The sequence below is a fragment of the Bufo gargarizans genome, chromosome 1 (genome assembly GCF_014858855.1).
Source record: "Bufo gargarizans isolate SCDJY-AF-19 chromosome 1, ASM1485885v1, whole genome shotgun sequence".
Taxonomy (NCBI): Eukaryota; Metazoa; Chordata; class Amphibia; order Anura; family Bufonidae; genus Bufo; species Bufo gargarizans.
Window position 1 is genome coordinate 113,009,260 of NC_058080.1, and position 19,653 is coordinate 113,028,912.

The following is a 19,653-nucleotide window of genomic DNA, read 5'->3' on the forward strand; positions in this document are numbered from 1 at the left end:
CGTTTTCACAGCCCTTCCCGGACATTTGAAGGGCATGGCAGTTTCAGAGAGAAAAGAGCCTCTAGGTGTAATGACAACACCCCCGTTGCTCCTAGAGGCTAATTTGCATATATTATAACATAATATTTCTCAGCAATGCAGGCACATATGAACATGGGACCAACACAGATGTCTTCAGCTGCCAAGTGCACATGTAACAGGTCTGCCAGTTTTATAGGTACAGATCTGCTGACATATGACTTTTAACATTTACTTGCTAACAATTCAATAATTTTTCTGGACATTCAAGGAGTTCAACCGGTAATTTATTTTTCTGCACTTACAGAATCCAGCCAGCAGTGCAGCTCTGGGCACAAGTAGCAGCGGTCTCCTGTCTTTGGTTTCATGCACCTATACTGGGGTGGCAACTTTAGGAAAAGAACTGTTTCTTTACTTTGGACTGAAAGCATTACGGTAAGCTATTTAACCTCCAACCATGTGCATCCAGAAATGGCCATACACCAAATACATACCAAAAAAGGCTAAACATGGCCATGTACCTTAGATACCGGTCAGCTGAACGCTCATTCAGTAAACGGCTATTCTTCAGAGTGCATGTGTTCACAATAGGACAAGGTAAAAAAGCTGCACGCGGGCGTTTTTCGCAGCAGCATCTCATCCTTGAGAACAAAGAATCAGACATGTTGAACTCCAAAACGTGTGATCCTTCTTTCCAGTGACATCTGCCATCATTGGAAAGTTAAGACACCTCCACACACATACTGAGCAGTCCTTGCCTACATGTCAAGAGGGACCAGGCAGTAAAGAACAGCAGGAGATCATGAAGCTGGCCATGTGACCACACCTTAAAAATGAAACAGGACCCAACACCTTTAATATTTTTGGGTAATTCTTCGTAAATGTCTAGTCATGATCCTCAAATGTTGGCCAGAGTGAAGAGCGCGTCACCTTGGAGAACCTTTCTTGTCCTACATTACACAGACAACCAATCGGACATTTTGTAATGCTGGCTCTTTCCACATGGAGGTTGGTCCCTGTAGGGAGACACATTGTGATCATCTTGTTGTCAAGACTGTTGTTTCAAGCAAGCAAGATTTATTTTTATTTTTTTCCAGTGCCAGATTAAAGGGACACTTCTGTCAGGGTATTTTTTTTTTTTTTTTTTTTTAACTCTGTAGTCATAGATGTAGTCATACTGCTGAACATGAAATCACAGAAAACCTGTTTAATTTGTGATTTAGAAAATGTTTAATGAAAGTGTCCCTTTAAAAGAATGCTCACATACTTTACTCAGCAAATGGCATTTATCATGTAGAGAAAGTTCATACAAGGCACATACTAATGCAATGTGATTGTCCATATTGTCTCCTTTGCTGGCTGGATTCATTTTTCCATCACATTATACACTGCTCGTTTCCATGATTACAACCACCCTACAATCCAGCAGCAGTGGCCATGCTTGCACACTATAGGAAAAAGTGCCGGACTCTCTGGTGGCCAGGACCATGGGAACTCACTTACAGTGCTCCAGACAAAAAAAAATGACCAAAAATTTAGGAGCCAAATTACATTTTTAGTCGCCAAATTTAAAATGCATATAATTAAAAAAAAAGGACTTTGAGAAGATGAGACGCAGGTCACAGTAGTGAGCCAGCACTACATATAGGAGAAAACAGCACCACATACCTCTCACATCCAGGGACATCTTCTGGGGGACAAAGTGACTAAAAATGGCGAATTGCGTGGTTTAGAGTTTTTTGTTCTGTTACGGCCTTCACCGAGCAGAAATATTTTTTAATATTTTAATAGCTCACACTTTTTGGGACGTGGCGATATGTAATATGTTAATTCTTTATAGTTTGTAAATTTTATATGTAAAACTGGGAAGGGGGCCATTTAAACTTTTAGTATTTTGGTGTTTTTTTTTGTTTAACTTTTTATTTAATAACCATTTCTTCCCTTAGGACTAGAACCTGGATCTTTTCATCCCTTGTGCTATTCACCCTGATAGAGATCTATCAGGGTGAATAGGATCTCACACATCTCCCTGCTGCCCTGTGCTCTGTGCACACAGCAGCAGGGAGCTGAACTTGGCAGCCAGGGCTCCAGTAGCGTCCTGGCTGCCATGGTAACGATCTGAGCCCCAGCAGTGTAATCTGCCACTGCCACCAATGGAGTGGATGGGGCCCTGTGGCCACCATATAACAATGGGGGGGGGGGGCTTGTGGCCAGTGATAATGGGGGGGGGGGGTGAGGCTTTGGGGGGGCGCACTGCATCACCAATGAATGTAATTAAAGAGGACCTTTCATGGGTACAAAGAATATTAACTTATTAGTAGCAGGCTACATAGAGTGGCGCCCAGGGATCTAAGTGCACTTACTATTAGTCCTGGGCGCCGCTCAGTTTACCCGCTGTGGCCCCCGGTAATTTCAACATTCAGAGCAAGAAGGAGGAGACGCCAGTGTCTGTCCTTCCCCCTGACAGCAGCGCTGACCAATCACCGCGCAGAGAGAGGGAGAAAAAAACTACTCCCTCTCTCTGCGCTGTGATTGGTCAGCGCTGCTGTCGGGGGGAAGGACAGACACTGGCGTCTCCTCCTCCTTGCTCTCAATGTTGAAATTACCGGGGGCCACAGTGGGTGAACTGAGCGGCGCCCAGGACTAATAGTAAGTGCACTTAGATCCCTGGGCGCCGCTCTATGTAGCCTGCTACTAATAAGTTAATATTCTTTGTACCCATGAAAGGTCCTCTTTAACTCCTGTCGGCAGCGGTATAACAGACCCGGCACCCGGCCTCAATAACAGGGCATGCGATCTGTGGCACCTGAGGGGTTAACTACCGCAGAGCGCATGCCCTGTTATTGAGGCCGGGTGCCGGGTCTGTGATACCGCTGCCTATACTTATGTTTTACATTCATTGGTGGCGCAGTGGCGACAGCTCCTCCCCTCCTCCTTCCTGCTATCTGCCCATTGGTGGTAGTGGCGGCCGCGTCACAGTGGAGAGGGAGGGACTCCTTCCTTCACCACTGACTGTGCTACTGAAGAGAACATAGGCTGCGCAGGATCGCGGCGGTACAGTCGCAAATGGCGACAAGACTAAAAAGTCTTGTCGCCATCTGCAAATTTTAAGGCGCATTGGCGACCGTTTTGGTCGCCATCTGGAGCCCTGACTTAGGCTAGTGCTTTTTTCCTATAGTCGTGCAAGCACGGCCACCACTGATGGATTGCAGGGTGGTCTGTAACCATGGATACGAGCAGTGTACAATGTGATGGAAAAATGAATCCAGTCAGCAAAGGCGGCAATATGGACAATCACAATACATTAGTAAGAGCCTTGTACTAACTTTCTCTACATGATAAATGACATTTGCTGAAATGACACAACCCCTTTAAATATTTAGAAGACACTTCTCGCTATGGCACTGGCTCTGATTTTACTTTGATCCTATATACTCTGCTAGTACATTACACGTGGTAATGGGCACATTTTTCTATGTGAGTGATGAGCTGTTGAGTTGTTCGGTAAGTGCATAAGTTTCGAGCAGTGGCTGCTAGTGACAAATCCATTATCCAGCCGGCTGGTCACCTCCACGCCATGTAATATATTGCTTCTTGCGGCAGCGCTGCCTTCCGTTCCATCTTTATTTAATAAAACAAACAAAGCACGGAAAACAAGATGTAGCCGAGCGTCTGCACAATGACCTTGGATAAATATTTAAAGATCAGCAAAACCAGAAAATTTTATTGTAAATAATTGAAAGGTTTGAGCAAACACACACATCAATATCCTGTTGTTTTTATTACAAGTATACAGGACGAGGTGTGACGCGTTTCATGTTTTTTTAAGCGCCTTTTAACTTCACCTCTACCGTTTACTGCACTCGCTGAACTTTTTAAATCAGGATCGCAATAACCTATAAATTCATCTTACACAGAAATGATCGACCTTTACCGTTTTCTAGAGCAGACGTATGTGAAAAGTTAAATCACTTAGCCTATAGGCCTAGTGCCAAGAAATGAGCAGCTGATGAGCTGGCCACTGGTTTATTCACTGCTTGCAGCTATAATCACACTTAATGCCCCGTTGTTACATTGTAGAGTCCATTTTGGAATGAATGGATCAATGCGCATTAATCCAGCAGAGAAGAAAGATAGAAGTGGAGCTCCAGCAGTTTTGGAAGTGCAGCTCACCAAGGACTTGATTTGCTTCTTTGACTCCACAGTACATGTCAGGTAAAGCGTTGGCGTCATGAACTGTTTCTAATAGCGCTCTGGGTAAAAGGACATTGACAAAGGTTATTTATTAGGCTTCACATTTTATGTTCTATGTACAATAAGTTTGAAAGTTTGAAGACCTATTTTATTTTATTTTTTTGTGGTGTAAATCAATGTATCAGAGTAGTGATGGATAGAAGTTTAGCAGAGCTGACTTTTTCATTGACGAGCCATGATTGTGATACCAATCTGTATATCATGGTAGATGTCTCGCCTCGGCTGCATTAATAAGCTCAGCACTGTTTGCATATAGAAACGGTTAACTGAAATATTGAAAATGATTAACAGCTTTTTTGCTAAGGGCTCTTTCACACTTGCGTTCTTTTCTTCCGGCATAGAGTTCCGTCGTCGGGGCTCTATGCCGGAAGAATCCTGATCAGTTTTATCCTAATGCATTCTGAATGGAGTGAAATCCGTTCAGGATGCATCAGGATGTCTTCAGTTCAGGACCGGAACGTTTTTTGCCCGGAGAAAATACCGCAGCATGCTGCGCTTTTTGCTCCGGCCAAAAATCCTGAACACTTGCCGCAAGCCCGGATCCGGAATTAATGCCCATTGAAAGGCATTGATCCGGATCCGGCCTTAAACTAAACGTCGTTTCGGCGCATTGCCGGATCCGACGTTTAGCTTTTTCTGAATGGTTACCATGGCTGCCGGGACGCTAAAGTCCTGGCAGCCATGGTAAAGTGTAGTGGGGAGCAGTATACTTACAGTCCGTGCAGCTCCCGGGGCGCTTCAGAGTGACGTCAGGGCGCCCCACGCGCATGGATGACGTGATCACATGGCACGTCATCCATGCGCATGGGGCGCTCTGACGTCATTCTGGAGCGCCCCGGGAGCCGCACGGACTGTAAGTATACTGCTCCCCACTACTACTATGGCAAGTGGAGTACACGCCGGATCCGGACAACGCAAGTGTGAAAGAGGCCTAAGGAGTTTACAGCTTTCTGGAAGTACAATGGCATCTCTGAAATAAATGGTATTCCCATCCTGGACAGTTATGACATAACCACGGGATAAATGCTTACTAAGCAAGGGGCCCACTTGTAGGACCCTCACCTCTTAGGAGAACCCAAACAGTGTCTAATGGGGGCCGCTTTTTGCTTTGCAATCAAGCTTATGGGATTTAGGGAAGTGGTCCATAGAGATCAATGAAACTGTCCACCTAGAAAGGCGTTTCATGCCAACCCATATAAATCAACAAACTAGTCTTCTCCTAATATGAGGGCTCACCGGATATGCCATAAATGGTCAAAATGATAATACCGCTTAAGCTATTTACCGCTTTTTGTGGATTGTTTGAAACAAAAAAAGTTTGCAGGGTGGTTGGATGGCTGGAGAGGTTGAGACTGCTAAAAAGAACAGCTCTTACCTTTTCGATGGGTCCCAGTTCCAGCAGCGCAGTTTCCATCTCTGCTGCTTCTGGTCCATTGCATGTCACAGCTGAGGCCAGTGTCACACTTTGGTCCAACAGGGACTGGAAGCATCAGAGAGGGCAGTCACAGCACTTGAAACGGGACCCATCGAAATGTTGTTGTTTGTGTTTTTTATGAAACATTACACAGTCAATGGGTGGTGAATATAACGCATGTACCATACATGCTGGGTCTGTTTTTACTCTGAGTCTGCTTATGATGGGATCTTTGTTCTGGTCTGTCGAAATCAACAAAAGAGACAACAGAGAGCAAACTTGATAAAAGTAACTGGTGGTGGTCAGTCGGCTGGTACCCCCACATATCACAAGAATGAAGGGGGGGGGGGCATTGTTCTCGTCCTAATGGAATGGCAAGCCAAGCATGCACTCTGCTGCTCTATTCATCCTCTGGGGGAATGATTTTGGGGGACTGACTCCTGGCACCCCCACTGCTCAGCTGTTCAAGAGCCTGCAGCACTCCGGTCCCTTCCTAGGCCATGACACATGCCTAGGCACAGCTCAGTAACTTCCATTCAAGTGAATAGGCCTGAGCTTTAGTTTCAAGCACAGCCGCTGTACTTGGTAAGCTGTGAGCAGGTCACAGCACTCACCAGAATGATATGGCCTCTTCAAACAGCTGATTATCGGTGGTGCTAGGTGTTCTCCATCGATCTGATATTGATGTCAAAACCTCGGACAACCTCTTTAATAATGTTATTTCTTTACTCAAGGAACGCATCAGATTGTCAAGAAAAAGTTCGAACTTTTCAGGATTTGGATGTCTGCTCCTCCAAGTTCAGTTTCTCTAGAGCAGAGAGTGAAGTCAAGAAGCAGGGCAGTCGCATGGTCTGTGATGTGCTCCTTGATCAGGCAGTGCTGCCTGGAGTTGGCAACATTATTAAAAATGAAGCTCTTTTTGACAGTGCCCTTCATCCAGCAGTCCAGGTACCGTGTATTGTTCTCTCACATTCATTATGCCAGTGTTCTGTCCTGTGGTTAATGATTAAAGCAGATGTGCAGGCAGTATATAATGATGATCTGTCCTCAGCAAAGGTCGTCTATGTCTGATGACTGGTGCCGGACCCCTGCCACCGAGACGGCGCTCCATTCGAGCACTGGTTCCTGATCATTTCACTACACATCGTCTACCTTGCGTGTATTGTATTGGAGTGAGTGTCATTGTACTGCACTTCTGAAACCACGGGCAATGTAATGAAGAGGATGTAGATCCTCTTCAAACAGCTGACCAGTGGGAGTGCTGGGTGTCGGACCCCCACCAATATGATATTGACCTATTCTGAGGATAGTTCACCAATGTAAACAACCCCTTTAAAGGGTTTCTATTATGAGAAATAACGTTATGTAGCTGACTGACATTAGCGATGATATGTCAGCAGTACATAGCAGTGTGCTTTATAACTCCCTGCCTGCTGCCGTTCTCTTAAAATAAAGACTTCTAAAATATGCTAATGAGCCTCTAGGTGCTACTGGGGCGTAGCAGCTAGAGGCTCGGTCTACTCACCCTTTGGCACGCTCAGGTCCAGTTGATTGACTGTCGAGTTCTCCTCATCGTCCCGTAAATTCCGTGCCGCCGCCGTCATGTTTAGTATTCGGCACACGCTCAGTGAGGAAGCCGGCAGCAGGAGCGTGTCCTTCACTCACTGCGCCGAAAGAAGGAAGCTGGCAGCAGGAGCACGTCCTTCACTCACTGCGCCTGTGCCAAATTTGCATATTTTTTACGTATTTTAAGAGAACGGCAGCTGGCAGGGAGTTATAAAGCATACTGTTATGTACTGCTGACATTTAGAGTTGAGCGAACACCTGGATGTTCGGGTTCGAGAAGTTCGGCCGAACATCCCGGAAATGTTCGGGTTCGGGATCCGAACCCGATCCGAACTTCGTCCCGAACCCGAACCCCATTGAAGTCAATGGGGACCCGAACTTTTCGGCACTAAAACGGCTGTAAAACAGCCCAGGAAAGGGCTAGAGGGCTGCAAAAGGCAGCAACATGTAGGTAAATCCCCTGCAAACAAATGTGGATAGGGAAATTAATTAAAATAAAAATTAAATAAATAAAAATTAACCAAAATCAATTGGAGAGAGGTTCCATAGCAGAGAATCTGGCTTCCCGTCACCCACCACTGGAACAGTCCATTCTCAGATATTTAGGCCCCGGCACCCAGGCAGAGGAGAGAGGTCCCGTAACAGAGAATCTGTCTTCATGTCAGCAGAGAATTAGTCTGCATGTCATAGCAGAGAATGAGGCTTCACGTCAGCCACCACTGCAACAGTCCATTGGCATATATTTAGGCCTAGCACACAGGCAGAGGAGAGAGGTCCCGTAACAGAGAATCTGGCTTCATGTCAGCAGAGAATCAGTCTGCATGTCATAGCAGAGAATGAGGCTTCACGTCAGCCACCACTGCAACAGTCCATTGGCATATATTTAGGCCCAGCACACACACAGGCAGAGGAGAGAGGTCCCGTAACAGAGAATCTGGCTTCATGTCAGCAGAGAATCAGTCTGCATGTCATAGCAGAGAATGAGGCTTCACGTCAGCCACCACTGCAACAGTCCATTGGCATATATTTAGGCCCAGCACACACACAGGCAGAGGAGAGAGGTCCCGTAACAGAGAATCTGTCTTCATGTCAGCAGAGAATTAGTCTGCATGTCATAGCAGAGAATGAGGCTTCACGTCACCCACCACTGCAACAGTCCATTGGCATATATTTAGGCCTAGCACACAGGCAGAGCAGAGAGGTCCCGTAACAGACAATCTGGCTTCATGACAGCAGAGAATCAGTCTGCATGTCATAGCAGAGAATGAGGCTTCACGTCACCCACCACTGCAACAGTCCATTGGCATATATTTAGGCCTAGCACACAGGCAGAGCAGAGAGGTCCCGTAACAGACAATCTGGCTTCATGTCAGCAGAGAATCAGTCTGCATGTCATAGCAGAGAATGAGGCTTCACGTCACCCACCACTGCAACAGTCCATTGGCATATATTTAGGCCTAGCACACAGGCAGAGCAGAGAGGTCCCGTAACAGACAATCTGGCTTCATGACAGCAGAGAATCAGTCTGCATGTCATAGCAGAGAATGAGGCTTCACGTCACCCACCACTGCAACAGTCCATTGGCATATATTTAGGCCTAGCACACAGGCAGAGCAGAGAGGTCCCGTAACAGACAATCTGGCTTCATGTCAGCAGAGAATCAGTCTGCATGTCATAGCAGAGAATGAGGCTTCACGTCACCCACCACTGCAACAGTCCATTGGCATATATTTAGGCCTAGCACACAGGCAGAGCAGAGAGGTCCCGTAACAGACGATCTGGCTTCATGTCAGCAGAGAATCAGTCTGCATGTCATAGCAGAGAATCAGGCTTCACGTCAGCCACCACTGCAACAGTCCATTGTCATAAATTTAGGCCCAGCACCCAGGCAGAGGAGAGAGGTCCCGTAACAGACAATCTGGCTTCATGTCAGCAGAGAATTAGTCTGCATGTCATAGCAGAGAATCAGGCTTCATGTCAGCCACCACTGCAACAGTCCATTGGCATATATTTAGGCCTAGCACACAGGCAGAGGAGAGGTTCATTCAACTTTGGGTAGCATCGCAATATAATGGTAAAATGAAAATAAAAATAGGATTGAATGAGGAAGTGCCCTGGAGTCCAATAATATATGGTTATGGGGAGGTAGTTAATGTCTAATCTGGACAAGGGACGGACAGGTCCTGTGGGATCCATGCCTGGTTCATTTTTATGAACGTCAGCTTGTCCACATTGGCTGTAGACAGGCGGCTGCGTTTGTCTGTAATGACGCCCCCTGCCGTGCTGAATACACGTTCAGACAAAACGCTGGCTGCCGGGCAGGCCAGCACCTCCAAGGCATAAAAGGCTAGCTCTGGCCACGTGGACAATTTAGAGACCCAGAAGTTGAATGGGGCCGAACCATCAGTCAGTACGTGGAGGGGTGTGCACACGTACTGTTCCACCATGTTAGTGAAATGTTGCCTCCTGCTAACACGTTGCGTATCAGGTGGTGGTGCAGTTAGCTGTGGCGTGTTGACAAAAGTTTTCCACATCTCTGCCATGCTAACCCTGCCCTCAGAGGAGCTGGCCGTGACACAGCTGCCTTGGCGACCTCTTGCTCCTCCTCTGCCTTGGCCTTGGGCTTCCACTTGTTCCCCTGTGACATTTGGGAATGCTCTCAGTAGCGCGTCTACCAACGTGCGCTTGTACTCGCGCATCTTCCTATCACGCTCCAGTGCAGGAAGTAAGGTGGGCACATTGTCTTTGTAGCGTGGATCCAGCAGGGTGGCAACCCAGTAGTCCGCACAGGTTAAAATGTGGGCAACTCTGCTGTCGTTGCGCAGGCACTGCAGCATGTAGTCGCTCATGTGTGCCAGGCTGCCCAGGGGTAAGGACAAGCTGTCCTCTGTGGGAGGCGTATCGTCATCGTCCTGCCTTTCCCCCCAGCCACGCACCAGTGATGGACCCGAGCTGCGTTGGGTGCCACCCCGCTGTGACCATGCTTCATCCTCATCCTCCTCCACCTCCTCCTCATCCTCGTCCTCCTCGTCCTCCAGTAGTGGGCCCTGGCTGGCCACATTTGTACCTGGCCTCTGCTGTTGCAAAAAACCTCCCTCTGAGTCACTTCGAAGAGACTGGCCTGAAAGTGCTAAAAATGACCCCTCTTCCTCATCCTCCTCCTCCTCCTCCTGGGCCACCTCCTGTTCCATCATCGCCCTAAGTGTTTTCTCAAGGAGACATAGAAGTGGTATTGTAACGCTGATAACGGTGTCATCGCCACTGGCCATGTTGGTGGAGTACTCGAAACAGCGCAACAGGGCACACAGGTCTCGCATGGAGGCCCAGTCATTGGTGGTGAAGTGGTGCTGTTCTGTAGTGCGACTGACCCGTGCGTGCTGCAGCTGAAACTCCACTATGGCCTGCTGCTGCTCGCACAGTCTGTCCAGCATGTGCAAGGTGGAGTTCCACCTGGTGGGCACGTCGCATATGAGGCGGTGAGCGGGAAGGCCGAAGTTACGCTGTAGCGCAGACAGGCGAGCAGCGGCAGGATGTGAACGCCGGAAGCGCGAACAGACGGCCCGCACTTTATGCAGCAGCTCTGACATGTCGGGGTAGTTGTGAATGAACTTCTGCACCACCAAATTCAGCACATGCGCCAAGCAAGGGATGTGCGTCAAATTGGCTAGTCCCAGAGCTGCAACGAGATTTCGCCCATTATCACACACCACCAGGCCGGGCTTGAGGCTCACCGGCAGCAACCACTCGTCGGTCTGTTGTTCAATACCCCGCCACAACTCCTGTGCGGTGTGGGGCCTGTCCCCCAAACATATGAGTTTCAGAATGGCCTGCTGACGTTTACCCCGGGCTGTGCTGAAGTTGGTGGTGAAGGTGTGTGGCTGACTGGATGAGCAGGTGGAAGAAGAGGAGGAGGAAGCCGAGAAGGAGGAGGTGGCAACAGGAGGCAAAGAATGTTGCCCTGCGATCCTTGGCGGCGGCAGGACGTGCGCCAAACAGCTCTCCGCCTGGGGCCCAGCTGCCACTACATTTACCCAGTGTGCAGTTAGGGAGATATAGCGTCCCTGGCCGTGCTTACTGGTCCACGTATCTGTGGTTAGGTGGACCTTGCTACAGATGGCGTTGCGCAGTGCACACTTGATTTTATCGGATACTTGGTTGTGCAGGGAAGGCACGGCTCTCTTGGAGAAGTAGTGCCGGCTGGGAACAACATACTGTGGGACAGCAAGCGACATGAGCTGTTTGAAGCTGTCTGTGTCCACCAGCCTAAATGACAGCATTTCATAGGCCAGTAGTTTAGAAATGCTGGCATTCAGGGCCAGGGATCGAGGGTGGCTAGGTGGGAATTTACGCTTTCTATCAAATGTTTGTGAGATGGAGAGCTGAACGCTGGCGTGTGACATGGTTGAGACGCTTGGTGACGGAGGTGGTGGTGGTGGTGTTGGTGGTACATCCCCTGTTTGCTGGGCGGCAGGTGCCAACGTTCCTCCAGAGGCGGAGGAAGAGGCCGAGGCGGCAGCAGCAGAATAGGCCGAGGCGGCAGCAGCAGAAGAGGTAGCAGGGGGAGCCTGAGTGACTTCCTTGGTTTTAAGGTGTTTACTCCACTGCAGTTCATGCTTTGCATGCAGGTGCCTGGTCATGCAGGTTGTGCTCAGGTTCAGAACGTTAATGCCTCGCTTCAGGCTCTGATGGCACAGCGTGCAAACCACTCGGGTCTTGTCGTCAGCACATTGTTTGAAGAAGTGCCATGCCAGGGAACTCCTTGAAGCTGCCTTTGGGGTGCTCGGTCCCAGATGGCGGCGGTCAGTAGCAGGCGGAGTCTCTTGGCGGCGGGTGTTCTGCTTTTGCCCACTGCTCCCTCTTTTGCTACGCTGTTGGCTCGGTCTCACCACTGCCTCTTCCTCCGAACTGTGAAAGTCAGTGGCACGACCTTCATTCCATGTGGGGTCTAGGACCTCATCGTCCCCTGCATCGTCTTCCACCCAGTCTTGATCCCTGACCTCCTGTTCAGTCTGCACACTGCAGAAAGACGCAGCAGTTGGCACCTGTGTTTCGTCATCATCAGAGACATGCTGAGGTGGTATTCCCATGTCCTCATCATCAGGAAACATAAGTGGTTGTGCGTCAGTGCATTCTATGTCTTTCACCGCTGGGGAAGGGCTAGGTGGATGCCCTTGGGAAACCCTGCCAGCGGAGTCTTCAAACAGCATAAGAGACTGCTGCATAACTTGAGGCTGAGACAGTTTCCCTGGTATGCATGGGGGTGATGTGACAGACTGATGGGGTTGGTTTTCAGGCGCCATCTGTGCGCTTTCTGCAGAAGACTGGGTGGGAGATAATGTGAACGTGCTGGATCCACTGTCGGCCACCCAATTGACTAATGCCTGTACCTGCTCAGGCCTTACCATCCTTAGAACGGCATTGGGCCCCACCATATATCGCTGTAAATTCTGGCGGCTACTGGGACCTGAGGTAGTTGGTACACTAGGACGTGTGGATGTGGCAGAACGGCCACGTCCTCTCCCAGCACCAGAGGGTCCACTAACACCACCACGACCATGTCCACGTCCGCGTCCCTTACTAGATGTTTTTCTCATTGTTATGGTTCACCACAACAACAAATATATTATTTGGCCCAATGTATTGTATTCAAATTCAGCGGGATATAAATTTGAGGCCTAGTATTTAGGCGCTGGGTGACCGGTATGGATTTAGTGACAGAATTAGACTTGGAAATGCACAGTAGCGGGTGTGTGTGAAGTTATTCTGAATGACCCAATGTGCACCTTCAATATTATATACCCTTTTTGGGATAGATTTCAAATAGCTCTGATATAGCAGGAACCACTAAATTATGAAATTGCTAAATTGGGAATTGTACTTCAACCCAGAACAAAAAATGTGCTTTGACGGACACTAAATATCTTGCCCAGCAACAACAGTACAGCGGTGGGTAACGAGAGATTTAGAGGGATTTAAATTTGAGGCCTAGTATTTAGGCGCTGGGTCACCGGTATGGATTTAGTGACAGAATTAGACTTGGAAATGCACAGAAGCGTGTGTGTGAAGTTATTCTGAATGACCCTATGTGCACCTTCAATATTATATACCCTTTTAGGGATAGATTTCAAATAGCTCTGATATAGCAGAAACCACTAAATTATGAAATTGCTAAATTGGGAATTGTACTTCAACCCAGAACAAAAAATGTGCTTTGACGGACACTAAATATCTTGCCCAGCAACAACAGTACAGCGGTGGGTAACGAGAGATTTAGAGGGATTTAAATTTGAGGCCTAGTATTTAGGCGCTGGGTCACCGGTATGGATTTAGTGACAGAATTAGACTTGGAAATGCACAGAAGCGTGTGTGTGAAGTTATTCTGAATGACCCTATGTGCACCTTCAATATTATATACCCTTTTAGGGATAGATTTCAAATAGCTCTGATATAGCAGAAACCACTAAATTATGAAATTGCTAAATTGGGAATTGTACTTCAACCCAGAACAAAAAATGTGCTTTGACGGACACTAAATATCTTGCCCAGCAACAACAGTACAGTGGTGGGTAACGAGAGATTTAGAGGGATTTAAATTTGAGGCCTAGTATTTAGGCGCTGGGTCACCGGTATGGATTTAGTGACAGAATTAGACTTGGAAATGCACAGAAGCGTGTGTGTGAAGTTATTCTGAATGACCCTATGTGCACCTTCAATATTATATACCCTTTTAGGGATAGATTTCAAATAGCTCTGATATAGCAGAAACCACTAAATTATGAAATTGCTAAATTGGGAATTGTACTTCAACCCAGAACAAAAAATGTGCTTTGACGGACACTAAATATCTTGCCCAGCAACAACAGTACAGCGGTGGGTAACGAGAGATTTAGAGGGATTTAAATTTGAGGCCTAGTATTTAGGCGCTGGGTGACAGGTATGGGTTTAGTGACAGAATTAGACTTGGAAATACACAGTAGCGGGTGTGTGTGAAGTTATTCTGAATGACCCAATGTGCACCTTCAATATTATATACCCTTTTTGGGATAGATTTCAAATAGCTCTGATATAGCAGGAACCACTAAATTATGAAATTGCTAAATTGGGAATTGTATTTCAACCCAGAACAAGAAATGTGCTTGAACGGACACTAAATAACTCGCCCAGCTACAGCACTAGGGACAGATTTAGCTGGATATAAATTTGAGGCCTAGTATTTAGGCGCTGGGTGACCGGTATGGATTTAGTGACAGAATTAGACTGGGATATGGCCAAAAAATGAACAGACTATTGCTGTTTAAATGCACTTGGTGTGACAGCTTCACCCTGATGTAGGCTTTAGCCAAAAAACAACCACACCATTGAGGGTTAAATGCACTTGGTGACAGGCGCAGCTTGCCCCTGATTTTGTATATGGCCAAAAAATGAACAGACTATTGCTGGTTAAATGCACTTGGTGTGACAGCTTCACCCTGATGTAGGCTTTAGCCAAAAAACAACCACACCATTGAGGGTTAAATGCACTTGGTCGCAGCTTGTGCTGGCGCACCACAAGACACAAAATGGCCGCCGATCACCCCAGAAAAATGAGACTGACAAACGGTCTGTGCAGCCTAAAAACAGTGAGCAATTGAGGATCAGCAGCTCAATGATCCACAGCTGCAGATCGATCAGTTAATCAAGTCCTTTGGAGGAGTTAATCTGCCTAATCTCGCCCTACTGTCGCAGCCGCAACCTCTCCCTACGCTAATCAGAGCAGAGTGACGGGCGGCGCTATGTGACTCCAGCTTAAATAGAGGCTGGGTCACATGGTGCTCTGGCCAATCACAGCCATGCCAATAGTAGGCATGGCTGTGATGGCCTCTTGGGGCAAGTAGTATGACGCTTGTTGATTGGCTGCTTTGCAGCCTTTCAAAAAGCGCCAAGAAAGCGTCACAAAAGCGCGAAGAAAGCGACGAACACCGAACCCGAACCCGGACTTTTACGAAAATGTCCGGGTTCGGGTCCGTGTCACGGACACCCCAAAATTCGGTACGAACCCGAACTATACAGTTCGAGTTCGCTCATCCTTACTGACATTAACACATTGCTAATGTCAGTCAGCTCCACAACGTTTTTTTTTCTCATGAGAGAAACCCTTTAAGACTTTTAAATGTGACAGCCTTCACTTAGATTAATTTTATTGTGATCCAATATGCTGAAATTATTTTCATTAAGCTCATTAAAGAGGGCCTTTCATCAGTTTTGACATAGGCTAATTATGGTATTACCTTATAGGACGGCCCCCACTGATGCAATGGGTGTTTTTTTTTTTTCTGTTTTTTTTTCTTTAAAGCCCCCCCGTCCCCGATAATTTGGCACGCTGTATTATAATAAGCAGTATACTCGCAATGGGGAGGAGACGCAGTCTTCTGCTGTGGGCGTCTCCTTCTGCCTGGCTGTGAGCGCGACCCAATCAGAGCAGACCGCTCACAGCCAAGGAGAAGGAATTTCATGAGAACTTGAGCTCCTTCTCCCTGGCTGTGAGCGGTCCGCTCTGATTGGATCGCGCTCACAGCCAGGCAGAAGGAGACGCCCACAGCAGAAGACTGCGTCTCCTCCCCATTGCGAGTATACTGCTCATTATAATACAGCGCACCAAATAAAATAAAAAACATAGCATCAGTGGGCACCGCCCTACAAGGTAATACCCTAATTGGCCTATGTCAAAACTGATGAAAGGTCCTCTTTAAATGGGTTTTCAGGGATTTTAATATCTATGTCCTATCCTCAGGTCATCAATGTCAGATCAGCGGGGCGCCCCTGCTGATCAGCTGTTTGAAGAGAAAGCCACGCTCTGTGATGCCTTCCCTTCATTGTTTACCTGGTCGTCGTCGGCATGGCAGCAGCATTCACTTCAATGGGATGGCTCCTTCATATTAAAGTGTATACTATAGAGCCATCCCATAGAAGTGAATGGGGTGACTTTTTGTAATTACACCTGCTCACTGCTGCGATGACGAGCATGTAAATAATGAAGGGAGGGCAGCACTCGTATGGAGCGTGGCCTTCTCTTCAAACAGCTGATCGGCAGGGCTGTCAGACCCTCGCCGATCTGATATGAATGACCTATCATGCGAATAGGTCATCACTAATAAAATCCCATACAACCCCTTTAATGTTGGAAAGATTAAAAAAACCTTCTCTTGTGTGTCCTTTTACGTTACAGGCTGGTCTGCTAACAGACAAGCAAATAAGCCATCTGGTCAAAATGACGCGGGACTTCACTCTTCTGTTTTATAAGGTAATTTAGTGGGGCTAAAGATAAGTTCAGCATTTAAGCTGAAGCTACATGGAGATGTTTTATTGAGACGTTCCCGTTTTATCAAGTGGCAGCTTCGGTCCACAGGAGTAATGCAGGAGTTGCATGCAGCTCAATGATACCTCTGGACTGCAGATTTAGGACTCGTGGCCGTGTCTGGATTGTCTGCAAACCACATATCTGCATACTTTGTGTGTGCTCCTCACATTTTTCTCACTCCCATTACTAGAAATGACTATTCTCGTCTACAGTATGGACAAGAATGGGACATTTTTCTGTTTGCGGAACAGACCTACAGATATGGACAGCACATGCATGTGTGCTGTCCATTTTATGTTTTTTGTGGACCCATAGAAAAGAATGAATCCAAGTGTTGTCCGCAAAATATGTGGATCTGTTGTGGATGCAAAATTCTGTCGTGAGCATCAGGCCTTGTTCATAAAAGTATGTCTTGTCTTTGCAGTGTCGAAAGAATGGCTCGCCTCTCTACAAACACTACAAAGTGTACAAAAAACCTTGCTGTAGTCAGTGTGGTACGAAAATCACAGTGTGTCGTCTGGGTGAAGACAACAGAATGACCTACTTTTGCTCAAATTGTCAAAAGGATAAACCTGAACAGGTTGATCTAAGGTACAGAATAGGCTTGGCTTAAACTGAGTGTTGAAACTATCACTTACAGAATGGTTGCCACTGCCGTGATTTTTCTTGACCAAAAAATAGTCTGAAAACGCAAATTAAAGGGGGAAAAACCACCCAAAAACCACAAGCGGTACCTTGAAGTAGCCAGGAGTTTGTTTCTAATGATCATGTTCTTCCTGCAGTCAGATGCGGTAAAAGCAGGAAAAAACGTTTTTATACCCTGCGCACACTATTTATCAGTCATGCTTCAAGTCAAGGTAACCGCGCCTCCTTCGCCGGTGACTGACCGTGCAGCGTCCCATTACGTGTGTGTGGGCAATGCTTAAAAGCACTTTTTACCTTGAAACTGTATTATGCTGTATTGTGTGAATTTGTACTAATGTATCTGCAAAATCCCTGTTACCAGGCAGATTAGGTGTAATTTACACATCCCACCACTAGATGGGGATAAAACTTAGGTTTTATATATACCTAGTTCAGGCCTAGTTAGTTCAGGTGAGACCAGAGATCAGTGATTAGTAAAATAAATAGAAAAAGGATTGCGCTGCAGGTGAAAAATCTTCTCTGTGTGTTATAGTTCTCTTTATATAATCTTCAGCTTAATGGGACGACGAGCACACCTCACATCCCATCAATGGTATGGAAACCTGTAGTGTGATGAGAAAACGCACTATGGTGTAGTAAGCCCCAAACACCTATCACACCATGTGGATGAGCTATACTCACAAAGGTCCGCTAGTAAGCGCGTATATAAAATCTTGATAGTGTCTCCCTTCGAAAATCTGTTGCAAAGAAGAAACACTATAGTGTAGTATGTTCCAACACTTAATACACCTTGCGAACAGATTGTACTCGCAAAACTTCACTGGTATGGTGCGTGGATAGGGATCTCATTGAAGTCTTCTGAAAGGAGCTTAGTGGATGAAGCAGGCGTGGGTCAGAAGCCGTCGGTTCAAATGATCTCATACCAAACACCGGTCTAACGGATGGAATGCCGCTACACCCGAATAAAACCAGACTTCTGCTTCCAAGAATCTCATAGGAAGAAAGTCGCAAGTATGGTGAAGTACTTACCACTGGGTCAGATAAAAATATTTAATATACTTACAAAATTACAGCTTTAAAAATATCTCTGTGGTGCCCGACCCGGGTTTCGCCGTGATGCTTCGTCTGGGGTTCTGCTGGCTTTGCCAAACAGCCGGCTGTCAGTCACAGGGAAGGGGACGCGGTTACCTTCACTTGAAGCAAGGAGGCCGCTGCCCCCTGGACTTCAAGCATCACTGGAAAATAGCGCACGCAGGGGATAAAATAAAACAATTTTTCCTGCTTTTACCGCATCTGACTGCGGGAAGAAAATGATCATTAGAAACACACTGCTGGCTACTCCAAGGTACTGCTTTTGGTTTGGGGTGTTTTTTTTCCATCTGATAGGTTCCCTTTAAAATGTCATATTCCCACTACTCCGGATGAGAAAAACTTCTGACAAATATTAAATAATATATATACATATACATTATTATACTTTAGTTCTTCACTTATTTTTTTTATTTTTATTAATCCATTAGTAAATTGCCAAAAAGAAATAGTATTCTTGGATGGATGTATAAACAAGACTCGCAAGACCATGTGGCCAAGAGTGAAGAAGAACACTGGGCCTGTGGAGTGTGCACTCTCATAAATAAACCATCAGACCAGAAATGTGATGCATGCCTCGCTACTAGACCGGAAGGTGTGTGCAATCTTATTGTATACAAAATGCAGATTTCTGCTTTGTAGCTACTGAATGTTGAGGCAGAAGTTCCTGTTTGCGGACCATATGCAGAACCATTCACTTCAATGAGTCCGCAGAAAAAAAAGAAGTTACTCTGTGTGCATTTCGTTTCCATATGTCTGTATTTCCGTTTCGCCAAAAAATAGAACATGTCCTATTGTCCGCATTACAGACAAGAATAGTACTGTTCTATGAAGGGCCAGCTGTTCCGTTCCGCAAAATACAGAATGCACACAGATGTCATCCGTATTTTTGGCGGACCGCAAAATACATATGTTCGTGTGCCAGAAGCCTAAGTCAATGTTTTGACCTTTTTTAAACAGGCCTTGAGTGATGACTTGGATAATTAAATCCGCATCTCATCTGCAGCTGTTTTGGGGTGATCGCTCCACTGGCTTAAAGGTGTTGTCCGGGATTTTGATACTCTGGATAGGTCATCAGTATCGGATCTGTGGGGTCCGACACCCGGTACCCCTGCCGATCAGCTGTTTGAGAAGGCACCGGCCCTCCTGTGAGCGCTGCTGCTTTCGCTACGCTTCCCAAGCACAGTACTGTACATTGTATAGTGGTCGTGTTTGGTATTGCAGCCCAGGCCCAGTCACTTGAATGGGGCTGAGCTGCTCCTAGGCCGCGTGACACATGAGCGTGTCATCACTGGCCTAGGAAAAGCTGTGAGAAGGCTTCAGAAGCGCC

General features: G+C 46.8%; 1 protein-coding gene across 3 annotated transcripts in view; it reads left to right on the plus strand.

The window, feature by feature from the left end:
- NEIL3 (nei like DNA glycosylase 3) overlaps nucleotides 1-19,653 on the plus strand; it is a 70,638-nt gene that overhangs the window by 33,898 nt on the left and 17,087 nt on the right. For 2 of the 3 annotated variants that reach the window (XM_044288012.1, XM_044287932.1), the window contains 6 exons: nucleotides 326-453; nucleotides 4,099-4,233; nucleotides 6,421-6,634; nucleotides 16,458-16,532; nucleotides 17,014-17,180; nucleotides 18,755-18,918. In XM_044288012.1, coding sequence (XP_044143947.1) covers nucleotides 4,112-4,233; nucleotides 6,421-6,634; nucleotides 16,458-16,532; nucleotides 17,014-17,180; nucleotides 18,755-18,918 — 742 coding nt within the window. In that variant the 5' untranslated portion in view covers nucleotides 326-453; nucleotides 4,099-4,111. The remainder of the gene's footprint in view (nucleotides 1-325; nucleotides 454-4,098; nucleotides 4,234-6,420; nucleotides 6,635-16,457; nucleotides 16,533-17,013; nucleotides 17,181-18,754; nucleotides 18,919-19,653) is intronic. The other variant, XM_044288086.1, reaches the window with a different exon arrangement.